The following is a 19,152-nucleotide window of genomic DNA, read 5'->3' as shown; positions in this document are numbered from 1 at the left end:
TGGCAGTGCTACAAGACCTTCCAGATGGACCAATAGGAGCCACAACAGGACCTGAGAATGTGACCCCCAACCTCCAATGGGAGGTCGTCCCGTGGGCATGCTCAGTATGTGAAAAGCAGGACACATGTAAAAATTAAAGTGTAAAGCATTGTGTAATATGATGGTGCTATGTAAGTAAAACAAATACATTAAAATTTGAGACATTTATACATCATCAAAAGGACCAATAGAATATGCCATATTGGGTATGTGTATTGTGATGACACAGCATTTAATCTTAATTATCCAGACATAAATTTAATAATCAAGGAATCATAAACTGTGATCTTTATGTTGACTCTTCTTGTAGGTCGAATTAATATATGTAAATTGATGAATGGTTGTTATTTACTGTTACTTTGTTGTTATACTACATAGTAACATAGTAACATAGTTAGTAAGGCCGAAAAAAGACATTTGTCCATCCAGTTCAGCCTATATTCCATCATAATAAATCCCCAGATCTACGTCCTTCTACAGAACCTAATAATTGTATGATACATTATTGTTCTGCTCCAGGAAGACATCCAGGCCTCTCTTGAACCCCTCGACTGAGCTCGCCATCACCACCTCCTCAGGCAAGCAATTCCAGATTCTCACTGCCCTAACAGTAAAGAATCCTCTTCTATGTTGGTGGAAAAACCTTCTCTCCTCCAGACGCAAAGAATGCCCCCTTGTGCCCGTCACCTTCCTTGGTATAAACAGATCCTCAGCGAGATATTTGTATTGTCCCCTTATATACTTATACATGGTTATTAGATCGCCCCTCAGTCGTCTTTTTTCTAGACTAAATAATCCTAATTTCGCTAATCTATCTGGGTATTGTAGTTCTCCCATCCCCTTTATTAATTTTGTTGCCCTCCTTTGTACTCTCTCTAGTTCCATTATATCCTTCCTGAGCACCGGTGCCCAAAACTGGACACAGTACTCCATGTGCGGTCTAACTAGGGATTTGTACAGAGGCAGTATAATGCTCTCATCATGTGTATCCAGACCTCTTTTAATGCACCCCATGATCCTGTTTGCCTTGGCAGCTGCTGCCTGGCACTGGCTGCTCCAGGTAAGTTTATCATTAACTAGGATCCCCAAGTCCTTCTCCCTGTCAGATTTACCCAGTGGTTTCCCGTTCAATGTGTAATGGTGATATTGATTCCCTCTTCCCATGTGTATAACCTTACATTTATCATTGTTAAACCTCATCTGCCACCTTTCAGCCCAAGTTTCCAACTTATCCAGATCCATCTGTAGCAGAATACTATCTTCTCTTGTATTAACTGCTTTACATAGTTTTGTATCATCTGCAAATATCGATATTTTACTGTGTAAACCTTCTACCAGATCATTAATGAATATGTTGAAGAGAACAGGTCCCAATACTGACCCCTGCGGTACCCCACTGGTCACAGCGACCCAGTTAGAGACTATACCATTTATAACCACCCTCTGCTTTCTATCACTAAGCCAGTTACTAACCCATTTACACACATTTTCCCCCAGACCAAGCATTCTCATTTTGTGTACCAACCTCTTGAGCGGCACGGTATCAAACGCTTTGGAAAAATCGAGATATACCACGTCCAATGACTCACCGTGGTCCAGCCTATAGCTTACCTCTTCATAAAAACTGATTAGATTGGTTTGACAGGAGCGATTTCCCATAAACCCATGCTGATATGGAGTTAAACAGTTATTCTCATTGAGATAATCCAGAATAACATCCCTCAGAAACCCTTCAAATATTTTACCAACAATAGAGGTTAGACTTACTGGCCTATAATTTCCAGGTTCACTTTTAGAGCCCTTTTTGAATATTGGCACCACATTTGCTATGCGCCAGTCCTGCGGAACAGACCCTGTCGCTATAGAGTCACTAAAAATAAGAAATAATGGTTTATCTATTACATTACTTAGTTCTCTTAGTACTCGTGGGTGTATGCCATCCGGACCTGGAGATTTATCTATTTTAATCTTATTTAGCCGGTTTCGCACCTCTTCTTGGGTTAGATTGGTGACTCTTAATATAGGGTTTTCATTGTTTCTTGGGATTTCACCTAGCATTTCATTTTCCACCGTGAATACCGTGGAGAAGAAGGTGTTTAATATGTTAGCTTTTTCCTCGTCATCTACAACCATTCTTTCCTCACTATTTTTTAAGGGGCCTACATTTTCAGTTTTTATTCTTTTACTATTGATATAGTTGAAGAACAGTTTGGGATTAGTTTTACTCTCCTTAGCAATGTGCTTCTCTGTTTCCTTTTTGGCAGCTTTAATTAGTTTTTTAGATAAAGTATTTTTCTCCCTATAGTTTTTTAGAGCTTCAGTGGTGCCATCCTGCTTTAGTAGTGCAAATGCTTTCTTTTTACTGTTAATTGCCTGCCTTACTTCTTTGTTTAGCCACATTGGGTTTTTCCTATTTCTAGTCCTTTTATTCCCACAAGGTATAAACCGCTTACACTGCCTATTTAGGATGTTCTTAAACATTTCCCATTTATTATCTGTATTCTCATTTCTGAGGATATTGTCCCAGTCTACCAGATTAAGGGCATCTCTAAGCTGTTCAAACTTTGCCTTCCTAAAGTTCAATGTTTTTGTGACTCCCTGACAAGTCCCCCTAGTGAAAGACAGGTGAAACTGCACAATATTGTGGTCGCTATTTCCTAAATGCCCAACCACCTGCAGATTTGTTATTCTGTCAGGTCTATTAGATAGTATTAGGTCTAATAGTGCTGCTCCTCTGGTTGGATTCTGCACCAATTGTGAAAGATAATTTTTCTTGGTTATTAGCAGAAACCTGTTGCCTTTATGGGTTTCACAGGTTTCTGTTTCCCAGTTAATATCCGGGTAGTTAAAGTCCCCCATAACCAGGACCTCATTATGGGTTGCAGCTTCATCTATCTGCTTTAGAAGTAGACTTTCCATGGTTTCTGTTATATTTGGGGGTTTGTAACAGACCCCAATGAGAATTTTGTTACCATTTTTCCCTCCATGAATTTCGACCCATATGGACTCGACATCCTCATTTCCTTCGCTAATATCCTCCCTTAAAGTGGACTTTAGACAAGACTTTACATAGAGACAAACCCCTCCTCCTCTCCGATTTTTACGATCCTTTCTAAACAGACTGTAACCCTGTAAGTTAACTGCCCAGTCATAGCTTTCATCTAACCATGTCTCAGTTATTCCCACTATGTCAAAGTTACCTGTAGATATTTCTGCTTCTAGTTCTTCCATCTTGTTTGTCAGGCTTCTGGCGTTTGCGAGCATGCAGTTTAGAGGATTTTGTTTTGTTCCAATCTCCTCACTGTGGATTGTTTTAGAAATGTTCTTACCTCCCTTTTGAGTATGTTTTCCTGGGTCGTCTTTGTTCGAGTCTAATGTTTTTCTTCCCGTCCCCTCTGTTATACTTTTGTACTGTTATACTGTTATTAGGCAGTTAACTGGTTCATGCAGCTTTAAATGAACACCGAGCCTTAAGGTACCTTCACACTGACCAACTTCACAACGATATCGCTAGCGATCAGTGACATTGCAGCGTCCTGGATAGTGATATCGTTGTGTTTGACACGCAGCAGCGATCTGGATCCTGCTGTGACATCGTTGGTCGGAGCAGAAAGTCCAGAACTTTATTTCGTCGCTGGATCTCCCGCAGACATCGCTGAATTTGCGTGTGTGACGCCGATTCAGCGATGTCTTCACTGGTAACCAGGGTAAACATCGGGTTACTAAGCACAGGGCCGCGCTTAGTAACCCGATGTTTACCCTGGTTACTATTGTAAATATAAAAAAAACAAACACTACATACTTACATTCCGGTGTCTATCGCGTCCCTCGGCGTTCTGCTTCCCTGCACTGTCAGCGCCGGCCAGCCGTAAAGCAGATTACAGCAGTGACATCACCGCTGTGCTTTACGGCCAGCCGGCGCTCACAGTCAGTGCAGGAAAGCACAGCGATGGGGGACAGACACCGGAATGTAAGTATGTAGTGTTTGTTTTTTTTTACATTAGCACTGGTAACCATGGTAAACATCGGGTTACTAAGCGCAGCCCTGCACTTAGTAACCCCATGTTTACCCTGGTTACCAGGGGACTTCGCATAGTTGGTCGCTGGAGAGCTGTCTGTGTGACAGCTCTCCAGCGACCACACAGCGACGTTGCAGCGATCGGGATCGTTGGCTAGATCGCTGCAGCGTCGCTAAATGTGACGGTACCTTTACACTATGGCTGGTCCGAATAGCTAAAGCAATTGTTACCATACACCTCTCGCCTCTCGTGTCTCCCCTTTTCCTCATAGTTTGTAAGCTTGCGAGCAGGGCCCTCATTCCTCTTGGCATCTATTTTGAACCGTGATTTCTGTTATGCTGTAATGTCTATTGTCTGTACAAGTCCCCACTATAATTTGTAAAGCACTGCGGAATATGTTGGCACCATATAAATAAAATTATTATTATTATCTCTGCAAAACATGGATGCAAGGTTACTAAACAATTATGTTTGCTAATATATTGATTACACATTATACCAGGCCATACAGTTTGTTGACTTGCAGTCATTGAAGGGTAAACTATAAATAATCAAACTATGTGGGTTAACCTCATCACCTCTTCGCCTTGACCAGTGGATGATAGCTTGGAGGTCAACAGTTGTGTACTATAAAAAGAGGATATGCCCCTGTTACTAGAAATCCAAGAGATCCAGAGATCCAAAGAACCAGAGACTCTTTACAAATCCACACCCAGGAATACTCTACAAGACAGCAGTCAAGACATCATAACCCATTCACAAGGAACACAGATTTGACATTCTACAGGATGCCAGCTTAAGGGACCATGGCTACTGCTGAAAGAATATGCATTTGGTCTATTGACCATCACTGAACCCATGGATATATTTGGAACAACTGTCACCTGACTCCATGGAAATGTTCGGAGCAGCCAGGTTGTGACCCTTCCTCCCACCTGGTGTTGTACCTCAGTGGACTAACAGTTTCCTAAGCTTATTGTTACATCATTACCTCCTCTCTGTGCATGCCACAGGTGGGGGTAGTTGGCACTGGAAGCTATGAACTCACAGCTGTTCTTTTCCTGGTGAGTTAACTGAAGGATGAGATTATTTAATTTTGCACCATCTTGGGTATTTTGCTGATACTGTTCTATGTGCTATTTGTCTGTTTTGTGGTTCAATAAAATAGTGCTGTTTTACCCTCACCCTGTGTTGTCTGAGTAGTATTTTGCCACTGTAAAAGGAAAGCGGGCATTTGTTGGAATAATCCCTGGTGCATGCAGTTTTGACTAGCGGACGACAGCACTCGCTGACCCCCCTGTGTATCCATATGTATGATAGATGCAAGTACCACTTCCAGAATCCTGCTTCTTTTAGGAGACTGGTGGGTTCTTCTCTCTTAATCAGTACTCCAGAGAAGAGAAGACCCTGCATGTGACTTTCTCCATTATAGACTGCCAGTGTTATACTATTGTTATACAACAGATTGGCAACTCCCATTATCTGAAATTGAGTGAGCCACTTTCACAGGCAGCTATTTCCAACTCATATACTCCTTTCTAAAGTGACAATTAGTGATCAAGGGATGCCATTGTCCTAATATGTGGGGGTCACAGATGGCTATAAAATACATCACTTGTACTTACTCATCTCTGCTCCCAAGCTGCTCCTCTTTGCTCTGATTTGCCAGCAGGTACTTAGCCATATTGTTGGAGACTATCAGCAATGGCACCACAGACCACATTTTTCTCTCAGGTTGTGTTTTGCGGCTTATTAAATTCATCCTTAAGCTTCCAATTCCACAGAAATATTATTTGTGGATTCAAATATAATTCTTTTGATTAAATTTCTCATGTTTTTTCGTCACAAGCCATTTCCTTCAAAAAGCATTGCAGTCGGAGGCACAATATGGAGTCACACAGAAAGAAAACTGAAGTTCGTGGTGCTGAAGCTGTCAGTACTTTCACAGCGCAGTAACCAGTCTGGTGCAGGGGTGTGCTGAGCGGTGGGCATTTTGATTGACAGCTTGGCCATCCAATCTGAGACTGGGAGGTGTTCATTGTCCTGGGTCATTGTTCGGCTACTTAGCTGGCCAGACATCTGCCACACGTAGCTTCAGCTAAGTGTGGTTGGTTTTCTCTGTGACTAAATTTTTGTCTGATAATCTTTCGCTGCCTAACCTTGGACCTCGCTATGACCTTCTGTTTGTTTAACCCTTGTGTTCTGATCCACTATCCTCCTGGTATTTTGACCTTGGTCCATTACCTGACTGTGCCTTTGTCTCTTCCCTCTGTTTATGATGTATCCTCTTGGCTTTTGACCTCGGACTCCTTGACTATCCTGACTCATGGCTTGTCTGTGTAGTGACTCAGCATCATATTTATGTTCTTTTATTAAGCAAATGAAATACAGGTAACTTTTAAATTTTCAATATGAAACTCATAGGCTCCAATGCAAAATCTATGACAAGATCTTCAAAGTTACCAGTTACCCTGATGGGCAGTGCTAAAGTGCTACCACTACTCGTGCCATGATGCTATGAGAGGACTTTATTAAATTATATAAAAATACATTAAAATCATTACCTTGTATTTCTGGATATTTCATGAGTATAAGAAAACCGTATCTCAGAGTCAAACTTGTCGTCTCTGTTCCAGCGCCGAATAAGTCTGTTATTGTTGCCTGTAGATTCTCCTCATGAAATTCTGTATCTTGATTATTTTTTTCCTACAAAAAAATAAATAAAACTCACCATTATTTTAAATATGAAAGTTTGTCAAAAGCCTTTAAGCTCTTTAAAGATGATGTAAGAGTCAGAACAAGAGCAATGAAATGGAATGATGGATTTCAGAATTTTTCAGAAAGGTTTGATTCACAGTGAATATATTTTTTGTGAATCATGACACTAAAAATTGACCAGAAAGCGTGGGTATAGAACTGTGACATCTGATACGACTGTATTGAACTGTATTTTGAGGTTTATAAAGCCTTAGTAATGTCCAAGTGACCTCATCATTTTTGGTTGGGGAAAAATGGATGGTAGCCTGTGGTAGCTAACTGCTGTATTTGAGTGACGTGTACCAGTCTAATATTGGAATAGTGCAACAACAAAGTATGCAAAAAAATTTTTTGTTACATTTCGAATCTTATAGAGTTTTTTCTTTAGGATGTAAAAAAATGTGGCTTGCCCATCTTATGTTGCAATAATCACACTTCCCGTGACTTACAAGCTATGGATGCGGTATTTTGTATCAGTATCAAAAATAGCACTGAGGGGTTTCATGTTGCCCTCCTTCTTTACAGTAGGTAAAGAAGTAAAAAAAGGCTTTGATTAAGGTTCTGTTACTACAGATTATCACGTATCAATCAATTCGCAGTCACACTGAATGCAGGTCCAGCACTTCACCATATGTCAATAGCACTCCCATCACATTTTTAATATACTTGAGCACTGAATTAATACATCACATTCAGATTAGGTATTTTTTTTATCCATACGTGGAATAAGCTGTGCACTCTGACCGCCAATCCCTACACAGTACAGGCCAAAAATTGTGCTTTCTGGCTTTCCCCCATCTTCTATACTAGCTGTGATAGCCTTCCTGATAGGCTGAGTTAAGTAATGTGATAGCTGAAGGACATTAACGGGAAGCCTGTGCAGCCGCACCTGACATTATCCCACTTTCTATGACTTCACCAGTGTTTTAAGTGACGATTTTGCATGTTTGTTTTTGAACTTGTGGGTATCTGCATATTTCAGGAAATTCGACTCAAGGTCAATTCGCCGCAGATCAATCCATTCATTTTTATTTCAATGCTAGTTGAATTTTAATTTCTGTGCACATTCTGTACAAACAATATGTGACCTTCAAATGTCCAAATATCTAAGACTATCAAGAAACGTACCTCTTCCATCTTCATGAGAAAGCAATCAATGAAGTCACGAGGGCAGTTTTCATCCAGGGTGGCTCGATGTGTCTCTGTCATCTCCTTAATAAATTGTTTCAAATTATCCATAATTATAGTGATTCTTCGATGAGGACCAGGAATGTAAGACATTATTCTTGGGAACATGAAGAGGAGCTTATTAAGGGAAGAAGTGATAGAAAAACACGATTTTACTATTATTTTGTTACGTCAGTGTCATATTTAAATTCTATGCCCTACTTCTTGAAAAGAAGTTGCTGATGATTCAGTGACTCTAAAGTGAAAAATTGATACATGTTTCCATGATCTCAGACTACAAATGGCCCATGGCCCCAATTTAACAAAACTTTCAAGACAGAGTTCTGGCGTATAAAGCTTTAAAAAGAACCAATTTTTTTGAACAAAGACCAGTCTTGCCCAGTTCTGACAAACTCAGCGAACCTGGGAGTGGGATGTGATGGAGCAAGCCAACCCTGTCTTGTCCAATTTATGATGCGTGGTAGCGTTACTTTTGTCACAAATCTTAAAGACACAAATCTCTAAGCAAAGTATACATATAAATAAATCAGAAAAAAGGGGAGACATTCTTAACCATCACCACTACATATATATACTAAATGGACAATGTGACGGACAACTCGGAAATTACATTCATGAAAAAAGTGGAAAAAAAAACAACTGAAACAATGTCCAATGATTTGCTATATAGTAACATTTATTAAAGAGTTTGTAACAACTTGGGGTAGAGGGGGAAGAAAATACCAAAGGGCACTATACCAGGGGACGACAAAATGAATTACAAAATTGTGTGGTGACTCATAAGAATTGATCGAGTATCTACTATATAATCGTCTAAGGGTCACTTCCGTCTGTTTGTCTGTCTGTCTCTCACGGAAATCCAGCATCGCTGATTGGTCGCGGTCCGATGGGCACAGTCCGGCCGCAAATTCGCCCCTTCCTACTCTCTGTCAGTGCCCCCTCCAGTCAGCGCTCACACAGAGTTAATGGCTGGGTTACACCGCATTATGTCGCGGTGTAACGAAGTCTATTAACGCTGCTATTAACCCTGTGTGACCAACTTTTTACTGTTGATGCTGTCTATGCAGCATCAATAGTAAAAAGATTTAATGTTAAAAATAATAAACAAAATAAAAAATCATTATATTCTCACCTTCCGTCGCCTTTCCCGCTGTTCCTCGCGGCGCTCTGGTCCATGCATTGTGGTCTCGTGAGAAGATGACACAGGGGTCTCGCGAGACCGCTACGTCATCATTTCGCGAGACTGCAATGTATTCTTGGGACTGGAGCATCGCGAGGAGCATCGATAAACACCTGGGCTGGATTCGGGGGCCGACGGAAGGTGAGTAGATAACTATTTTTTATTTTATAAATAATAATATATCCATGATAGGAATAATCCCCCTTTGTTTATATGAAGCAATAGTCAGAAAAAGCCCCTCTTCTTTAGGTTATCAGCTAATCCTAGTTGTATATAGGATTTTACCTTATAGGACACAGTGAAGACCTCATATGTTAACTCTACCCATGAGTGGACCAGCCATTGAGCTAACACTGCAGTTAGTCTCTTAATTGTAGACACAGAGAAAAATGATGATCGATAATGGTATATTTCAATATCTTTTGTTTTCCCAGTCATTCCTTTCATATTCTTAGGGGCCAGGGTTCCCAACCATCCAGAAGTTTCAACAAAGTCTGACCTCTGGGTGAGATAGTCCTGCTTTACAGACCTCTGTAAGGATAGTTTCACACATCAGTTTTTTTGCACACCCATGGAACGAATGAGTGGAGGAACAAACCGGGTCATATGAGGTAATGTCTTCTTAGTAATACCTCGGGACTTCCTCCAAAAATACATTTGTGTGTTTTATGCGTTTTTACATATTTTTATATATATTTTTCTGTAACAGTCTGTGCGCCCTTACAGTACTAAAGAATATTTTATACACTTATTTCTTAGTATCTAAATTCTGATGAGAGTTACACTGCCAAGAGCCTAGTGGGTGCAGGAAAAAGCCGAAGGTCTTCACTGTGTCCTATAAGGTAAAATCCTATATACAACTAGGATTAGCTGATAACCTAAATAAGAGGGGCTTTTTCTGACTATTGCTTCATATAAACAAAGGGGGATTATTCCTAGCGCGGTTATATTATTATTTATATTATTTTTAATATACGACACAGACGAGTGGCACGGTGTCAGTATCTGCTGCAAGGAGCTAGTGTAGCAAGCGCCACTGGTACTTAAATACAAACCTTTAATTTTTTATTTTAATTCTTTTTTTAACAGGGATATGGTGCCCACATTGCTATATACAGGGGTCGGTATTGGGACCTGTTCTCTTCAACATATTCATTAATGATCTGGTAAAAGGTTTACACAGTAAAATATCGATATTTGCAGATGATACAAAACTATGTAAAGCAGTTAATACAAGAGAAGATAGTATTCTGCTACAGATGGATCTGGATAGGTTGGAAACTTGGGCTGAAAGGTGGCAGATGAGGTTTAACAATGATAAATGTAAGGTTATACACATGGGAAGAAGGAATCTATATCACCATTACACACTGAACGGGAAACCACTGGGTAAATCTGACAGGGAGAAGGACTTGGGGATCCTAGTTAATGATAAACTTACCTGGAGCAGCCAGTGCCAGGCAGCAGCTGCCAAGGCAAACAGGATCATGGGGTGCATTAAAAGAGGTCTGGATACACATGATGAGAGCATTATACTGCCTCTGTACAAATCCCTAGTTAGACCGCACATGGAGTACTGTGTCCAGTTTTGGGCACCGGTGCTAAGTAAGGATATAATGGAACTAGAGAGAGTACAAAGGAGGGCAACAAAATTAATAAAGGGGATGGGAGAACTACAATACCCAGATAGATTAGCGAAATTAGGATTATTTAGTCTAGAAAAAAGACGACTGAGGGGCGATCTAATAACCATGTATAAGTATATAAGGGGACAATACAAATATCTCGCTGAGGATCTGTTTATACCAAGGAAGGTGACGGGCACAAGGGGGCATTCTTTGCGTCTGGAGGAGAGAAGGTTTTTCCACCAACATAGAAGAGGATTCTTTACTGTTAGGGCAGTGAGAATCTGGAATTGCTTGCCTGAGGAGGTGGTGATGGTGAACTCAGTCGAGGGGTTCAAGAGAGGCCTGGATGTCTTCCTGGAGCAGAACAATATTGTATCATACAATTATTAGATTCTGTAGAAGGACGTAGATCTGGGGATTTATTATGATGGAATATAGGCTGAATTGGAAGGACAAATGTCTTTTTTCGGCCTTACTAACTATGTTACTATGTTACTATGTTACTATGTGGGCTGTGTTAGATACTATGTCTCTGTGCTATATACTACGTGGCAGTGTTATATATTATGTGGCTGGGCAATATACTACATCACTGTGCTCTATACTATGTGGCCTGTGTTATATACTGCATGGGCTGGCATCAGGCCTTTAGAATTCCGGCTTCTCCAGAGAGGAGTTCTATGAGTGCTTGGAGTCCACTACTGGTTTCCCTGCCCCAGTGGGGCTTGCTTACACCAGTGAAGCTAACAGGGCTCGCATTTTGCGCCATTATCACTCTGCAGCTGTGTGCCTATAAACACAGCTCTGCTGCAGAGTTTCTTTTGCGTCACTGTGTGCGATTGGCACAGCCACATGCTTCTCCGCTGAGTGACGTTTAACTCAATGCGAGTCAGTTACGCTCGCTGCTTGTTTCTTCATTGTCCTCTTAGCTGCAGTATGCAGTATATCATCTCTGCACGGTGGAACCCCGGGTGGAGAACGCACTTTATTATCATATCTTATTTAGTGCGTTCCACCGTCCCTAACAGCCAGTCTTGTTGACTCGGGTGACATGTTCACTGTTATTTGTCCCCTATTTTTCATCAACTGCCGATATGTAGGTCTGACAGAATGCGATATGACTGCAGAATAGGACAACATAGAGTTTAGGTAGGTAGATCATGAGTAAGACTTCATAGTTGAAACGCGTTGATCCTCCTCACTGGTGTGCCAGGTGTTTGCTATGTAAAGATTTTTCTTGTTGAAGAACTTTTTATCGCTTTAGTTGTCTAATAAAGTCTCACAAAGTCTGAACTGCCTCCACCTCCAGCTGGATCATTTCTCTTTTTGTCTTCATTTGCTGTGGGCGCTCTCCCCGAACCGTGCTGGGCGTTGGCAGGTCTGGGGATTTCGTCTAAGACCGGTAAGCTGACTACATTCCTTTTTTCTTTAACATAGAGTTTGGTTGTAGTTGGTAGTATAAAAATTTTTACCTGTCCTGAGCTACTGTTGAACAGCTCCTCAATTTCATTAAAATGTGAAATGAGCGTTAAGAATTTTTTGTCTTCATAGTCAAATCTTTCACCAAATACAATGGAGCAAATGACATTGGAAACAGCGAGTTGCATAATATGTACTGGATCAATTGGAGAGTCTGTAAGGAAATATAACCATGTTGTCAGTCATTACTATATAATGCAATACATATGTGGCACCCCTAGGGGTATTTGCCACAAAAATAGTTACTGACAGTAAATGCAAATACTAAAATAGCAAGACTGCACTACCACCTCCGGCCAGAAGGGGGAGATCCAGAGACTCCCCTTGATCCATTCTGGTCTGAGAGAAGAACTGGCAGTTGGGCTAAGGAGCTGAAAGTGAGAGGTCATACAGTTGAATCTCTAACAGCCCTGTGACTGTTACCAGGCCTAAATCACCGGCCTGAGGAGAAGAGGGATAGAGAAAAAGGACATTGTGAGAACCGGGTAGCATTAATCACTACCCAGAACAGGCGCAAAGACGGATACCGGATCCGTGGCTGTATTCATTACATATAATACAGCAACCGGAAAAACGTGAGGTGATATCAGCTTCACTAGGGTCGGACGCAGCAACAGACACAGAGTTCAGCGGTACTCCTGGAGGGGGTAAGCCGATAAAAGGACTCGGGTTGCCTGTCGAACCAGGACCCGGAGGGGATAGATTGGGCCGGCAGCCAGTTCACATACAGCAGCAGGGCCACACAGATATTGCGTACAATAAGAGGCGAAGACCCCGGCAAGGTCAAAGTAACTCAGAGTTCCCATACAGACTCCGGTGACAGGACTGGTTGTAAATCCTTTTTTGTTAAAGTAAACTGGTTAAACGTTTCAGTGCCTCAGTCTTTCATTTGGACAATAGCCATCTATCCAGGATTGGGATCATCACCGCTGGGAGAACCTGCTGCTGATCAAGTAAGTGCCTGTTCCCTCACGATACCCTTTACACTGTGCATTGCCTGAGGCCACAGCACCGGGTCAAGCCACCCGTGACACCCCCCTCAAGAGACAGACCCCATTGGTCCGGTGCTGGGTACCCCGGTCTCTTGGGCGTCACAATTGGCGTCACGAACAGGATCTAGCCAGCCCGTATACCGGGTATTGTGTGCTGTGATTGGAGCCCAAAACTGTGAAAACTTGGATGAAAAATCTTGAAAATTGACTTTATTAAAGAAAAATCCATTCTCCATTGAAAACTATTGAAAGTGACTTTTCCCCATTGGTTATAATGGAGTAAAGATGGCCGCCATCCCCTGAGGTAATCACTTCATAACCGTTAGGCACGAGACTGTTAATTGAGCTACGCCATCACCTGAGCCCCAGTCTAACTGAAAAACTTCAGAATCCGCCATTACAGAGCGCGGTGGGTGGGAGCAGCAGGGGGCGTGTCATTGTGGGCGGCACCAAGCTGAGCGCTCTGACATCAGAGCAAGGGGAAAATCGATCCTGCTGCACAGCGGAACGAATCTACACTATCCCGACGGAAGCGGAGGACCGGAAGGGTCCGGATTAACTAAGGGGGCACAGTATGTCGCAGCACGGAGACGCCGCAGCACCCGGCGACGCTAATGCAGCTGAAAGACAGAGTGTCGATAGAGAGTCCGGTAGCGCAGCGGTGCAAGGAGTGGCGCCCATCATGCCGGTGCTGATGCCATATACCCCGGGTGGCCCATGGCTTCCAATGTATGAAGGTGAGCCTAATACCCTTGACGATTTCAGAGAAAAGATGCTGGCCCATTTTGACATGTTCCCTGTGGGTGAAGTTCAGCGTGTTAGTCTCCTGATGATGCAGTTAAGTGGCCATGCTAAGCGAGAAGTCACAGCATGGGCAGCTGATCTAAAAGGCACTGTTGAACGCATATTTGCTGGATTAAAAGCTACATTTGAAACCACTGCCAGCAGCAAAGCTAAAGTACGATTCTTTAATTGCAAACAAAAAGTTAATGAGGGCGTGAGAGACTTTGCCTTAAACCTGCAGGAAGCCCTTAAATCACTTACACTGGCTGAACCCATTTTTAACACCGGAGCGGATAAACTGCTAAGAGATCAATTTATTGAGGGACTCTACACCCCTTCTCACCGGGGGCATGTGAGCATGCTTGTTTTTAAGAACCCTGAATTGACATTTGCCCAATTAAAGGAGAGCGTTATACGTCTCCAGCTGGCAGAGGCACCTCGGGATCAGGATCCTGCGCAACTCATGGCAGAGGCTCCTCAACAACATGGAGTACCAGTGACATCAGCTATGTCCGGGGCCATTGCTAAGCCCCTGGGGCCCAGTACTAATGAGGCTCTTCAACAAAAGCTTGACTCTTTAACTGATGTTGTTGCTTCAATGGCTAAAACCATGCAGGAGATGAGAGGACCCAAGATGGAGTTGTCAAACTGTAGAGAGGATGTTCCATGGATGAGACCCCGGAGATACCCGACATGGAGAGGACGACCCCGCGACCGCTACCAACCGGATGGACAGCCCATTTGCCGCCGTTGCCAGCAGCCAGGCCACTTTGCACGAGATTGTGATTTAAACGGGAATCCCCTGGGAATGCGGGCCGCTTCGCAGGAATTAACTTTCAAGGCCCAACACCCTGGCACGACAGGTACATCGGAGGACGACCCATTATCCCTATCGTGCTGGACGGAATGCCCCTCAACGCTTTGCTGGACACAGGTTCCCAGATTTCATCTATACCGTATATCCTTTATAAGAGGTACTGGGCTGATGCAGATATTGATAAAGGGCCCTCTGATGTTGAACTAGATATATGGGCCAGTAATGGTAAGTTGGTACCGAAACTAGGATTCAGGGAGATGACCATAAAGATTGGTAAAGTAGAATTGAAGAAACAGTGTATAATTGTTGTTGATGTTGACCGGCGGAACTGTGAACCAACTGTATTGATAGGAATGAATGTGTTAGAGAACTGCTTTTCTGAAGTCATTTCTGTCTTACAGCAAATTGCTGAAACTGCCCAATCCTGCCAGCAGAGAGTTCTCCGGAGGGAAATAAAAGTATTGATGTTAAGGCAACAGGTAGAAGTTGCAGGTGGAGAAATCGGCAGTGTGAGGGTAAGTGATCCAACATCTATTGTAATCCCACCAAAAACAGAAATGCTGGTATGGTGTAGAGCAGCCATTGGTACTAAGGGACGAGATTATCAAGCCTTAATAGAACCAGTGTACACCGACAGCATTCCCACTATACTCACAGCACGAGGGATAGTCGAGGTACACCGGGGACGAGTGCCGGTACGACTTTTGAACTGTGGAGAGGAAGAGGTCACTTTGCCAAGGTATGCTACAATGGCAAAGCTATATACTGTTGACAACAATGCCATCACAACCATTGAGCCCTTAGAACCAACCTGTCAGGTGGAAGGCAATGGCTCAGATGGAGAAATGGAGGATTGGTGCCTACAGCTACACGTGGGCATAAATTCAACACCTACCCATCAAAAACAAGGGGTGTATAGGCTAGTGACGGAATATGAACAAGTCTTCAGTAAACACCCATTGGACTTCGGACGGATAGAAGGGGTAGAACACACAATCCCCACCAGTGACCATCCCCCAATAAAAGAAAGATATAGACCCATACCGCCCGCTCACTATCAATGTGCAAAAGATATGCTGAGGGAGATGAAACAGGCCGGGGTAATAAGAGACAGCTGTAGCCCCTGGGCGGCCCCTCTAGTGATTGTCAAAAAAAAGGACGGAACCATGAGAATGTGCGTAGACTACCGGAAGATTAATAACATCACCCATAAAGACGCCTACCCCTTGCCTAGGATAGAAGAGTCCTTAACTGCTTTGAAATCTGCTAATTATTTTTCCACCTTAGACTTAACAAGCGGGTATTGGCAAGTCCCTGTGGCTGAGCGAGATAAGGAAAAGACGGCATTCACCACACCAATGGGTCTATGTGAATTTAATCGCATGCCGTTCGGACTCTGTAACGCATCCGGTACCTTCCAGCGGCTGATGGAATGCTGCCTCGGACACAAGAACTTCGAGACCGTCCTCCTGTACCTAGATGATGTGATCGTCTACTCAAAGACTTACGAACAACACTTAATAGACCTGGCAGAAGTGTTCGAAGCCTTATCCAGGTATGGCATGAAAGTCAAGCCATCCAAATGTCACCTTCTCAAGCCAAAGGTACAGTACCTGGGACACATCGTGAGTTCGGAGGGAGTAGCACCAGATCCCGAGAAAATAAGCGCCATAAGGGATTGGCCAAGAAGTGAGACAATTCCTGGGATTGGTGGGTTACTATCGCAGATTTATAAAAGGATTTACCAAGTTGGCAGCACCCTTGCAAGACACCTTGGTAGGGCAGACGAAGAAACCTTCAAACCGAAACCCTCCTTTTCAGTGGAACGACGAAAGGGAAGACTCCTTTGAACAACTAAAGAAGGCACTAACCGGAGAAGAGGTTCTGGCATACCCAGATTTCCATCAACCTTTCATCCTCTACACCGATGCCAGTAATGTGGGACTAGGAGCGGTGCTGTCACAAAAGCAAGAAGGTCGGGAGAAAGTCATCGCCTTTGCAAGTAGAAAGCTCCGGCCTACTGAAAGAAATTCAGAAAATTACAGCTCCTTCAAATTGGAACTACTGGCAGTAGTTTGGGCTGTGACTGAACGTTTCAAACACTGTCTGACCGCTGCAGAATTTATTGTCTATACTGACAACAATCCGTTGACCCACCTGGACACAGCCAAATTAGGTGCGTTAGAACAGCGATGGATAGCCCGGTTATCTAATTACAACTTCAAGATCAAGTATCGAGCAGGTCGCAAGAATGGAAATGCCGATGCCCTATCCCGGATGCCACACTTGAGAGATGTAGAAGAAGAAATGGGGGAGCTTGAAGAAATTGAACTACCAGCCTTCCATCATCCCAAGGCAAAACATCATCAGTCAAGTACCTATCAGAAACAACAAGAGGTGAATTTAAATCCGTTAGCACACCATAGATGGGCTGACACCCAAGACAGCAATCCGGCTGTGAAGTTGGTGAAGGAACTGTTGACTGAGCAAAGTGCATATCCCGATGAGGATGCCCCAGAAGAGACGCATCAACTCTGGAAAGAGAGAGGCAAAATGTTCCTGTATCAAGGGAAGCTCTGTAGAAGGTACACCAATCCGAAAACACATGAATTGGTTTGGCAGATTATCGTGCCTAAACAAGATGTCAAGATGGTCCTCGAAGCTTACCATAATGGTGCTGGTCACTTCGGTTGGAAAAAGTTAGAAGTACTTCTAAGAGAAAGATTTTATTGGGTCGGGATGAGAAAATCAATCGAACAGTGGTGCAGAAATTGTGGCCCGTGCAACCTCAGAAGAAACGATCAAAAGAACCAAAGAGCACCACTGCAGCCCATAATCACCAAACAACCACTTGAACTTGTAGCCATGGACCACGTGAAGTTGACACCAAGCCGGTCTGGCTATGTCTATGCCTTGACCATCGTGGACCATTATTCACGCTTCTTGGTAGTAGTACCCGTAAAAGATCTGACAGCAAAAACAGCAGCCAAAGCGTTCCAAACGTACTTTTGTAGACCCCATGGATATCCGGAACAGGTTCTCACCGACCAAGGTACAGCCTTTGAATCAGAGATCTTCAGAGAATTCTGTAATATGTATGGTTGCAAAAAGATCCGGACGACGGCCTATCATCCACAAACAAACGGCTTATGCGAGAAGATGAACCATTTTGTAATAGAACTACTAAAGACTTTACCTGAGGCAGAAAGGAATCAATGGCCAGAGAAATTGCCTGACTTGGTGGATCTGTATAATCATGTCCCGGTGAGTTCCACCAATTGCACCCCAGCTTACCTTATGCGTGCAAGACCCGGCCAATTACCAATCGATCTAGAAATGGGAATTCTGAAACCAGACGCAGAAGTCCAAGACTCCAATTGGGATATCATACGGCAAAAGCAGTATCGCCAAGTGCAAGAGAGTGTGGAAAGAAGCCTTCAGCAAACTAGAGAAAGACAAGAGCGAACTTTCAACCAGAATGCTCTAGCGACCCCATTAAGACCAGGTGACCAAGTGCTCAAGAGAAATCGTCGAACCAATAAACTGGACAATCAGTGGGAAGCCGTACCCTACACAGTATTACCAACAAGAGTGGATAATCCTAAAATGTGTCTCATTAGCAAAAACGGAGGCTTAACATCTGTACTAGTGTCAAGAGACAATCTTAAATTATGTCCGGAAGCATTGAAAGAGCCAGATGTTGTCCAGCCAGAACCAGAAGTTATTCAACCCATACAGGTTCAACCAGTAAAGGAAAAAGAAGAGGAAGTGTATCACACCTGTATAGGAGACTTTCCCAAAACCCTACTAACATACCATGGTGCAGTAGTGGTTCCCATGGTGGCCTTTTACCCAACACCAAACCCAATACCAGAAGTCCCAAGACAGGAAGAGGCTGACCCCGTACTACAGGAGGTTCCAGGCCAGGAAGAACAGATTCCTGGTCAGAGTAATCCCATTCACGGTGGACTTGCCAACTCCATAGTCGTGGAATTATCTTTAGCAGAGCGGGCAGATACTACATCCGCAGTAGACAGTAGTACACCACATGAAGAGACACCACTATTACGTAGATCACAGCGTAGTACCCAGGGTCAATTACCGGCCAGGTATGCAGATTACCAACTATGAAGCTCATAATGTGAATTGTATATATGTTATGCCGTATATAGTTAAACAGAAAATGTAGTATAGTCATTGTTATCAGTCTGCAACGTTTAAGCCCAGTGCCTACAGAGACTTGTCTGTATGAACTTCTTGCATATTCTTG

The 19,152-nt window shown here is 43.1% G+C and overlaps 1 protein-coding gene across 1 annotated transcript in view; it reads right to left on the bottom strand.

Annotated features, from left to right (window-relative positions):
* The window catches only part of LOC138661764 (cytochrome P450 2C8-like), an 86,093-nt gene that overhangs the window by 16,664 nt on the left and 50,277 nt on the right, over nt 1-19,152 (bottom strand). Inside the window, exons 4-6 of the mRNA XM_069746662.1 lie at nt 12,284-12,444; nt 7,944-8,120; nt 6,623-6,764 (exon numbers count right to left, since the gene is read on the bottom strand). Of these exons, the coding sequence (XP_069602763.1) occupies nt 6,623-6,764; nt 7,944-8,120; nt 12,284-12,444 (480 nt within the window). The remainder of the gene's footprint in view (nt 1-6,622; nt 6,765-7,943; nt 8,121-12,283; nt 12,445-19,152) is intronic.

This window comes from Ranitomeya imitator, chromosome 2 (genome assembly GCF_032444005.1).
Source record: "Ranitomeya imitator isolate aRanImi1 chromosome 2, aRanImi1.pri, whole genome shotgun sequence".
Classification (NCBI taxonomy): domain Eukaryota; kingdom Metazoa; phylum Chordata; class Amphibia; order Anura; family Dendrobatidae; genus Ranitomeya; species Ranitomeya imitator.
The sequence above is the reverse complement of the archived record's forward strand: the minus strand, read 5'-3'. Positions and strand labels throughout refer to the sequence as shown.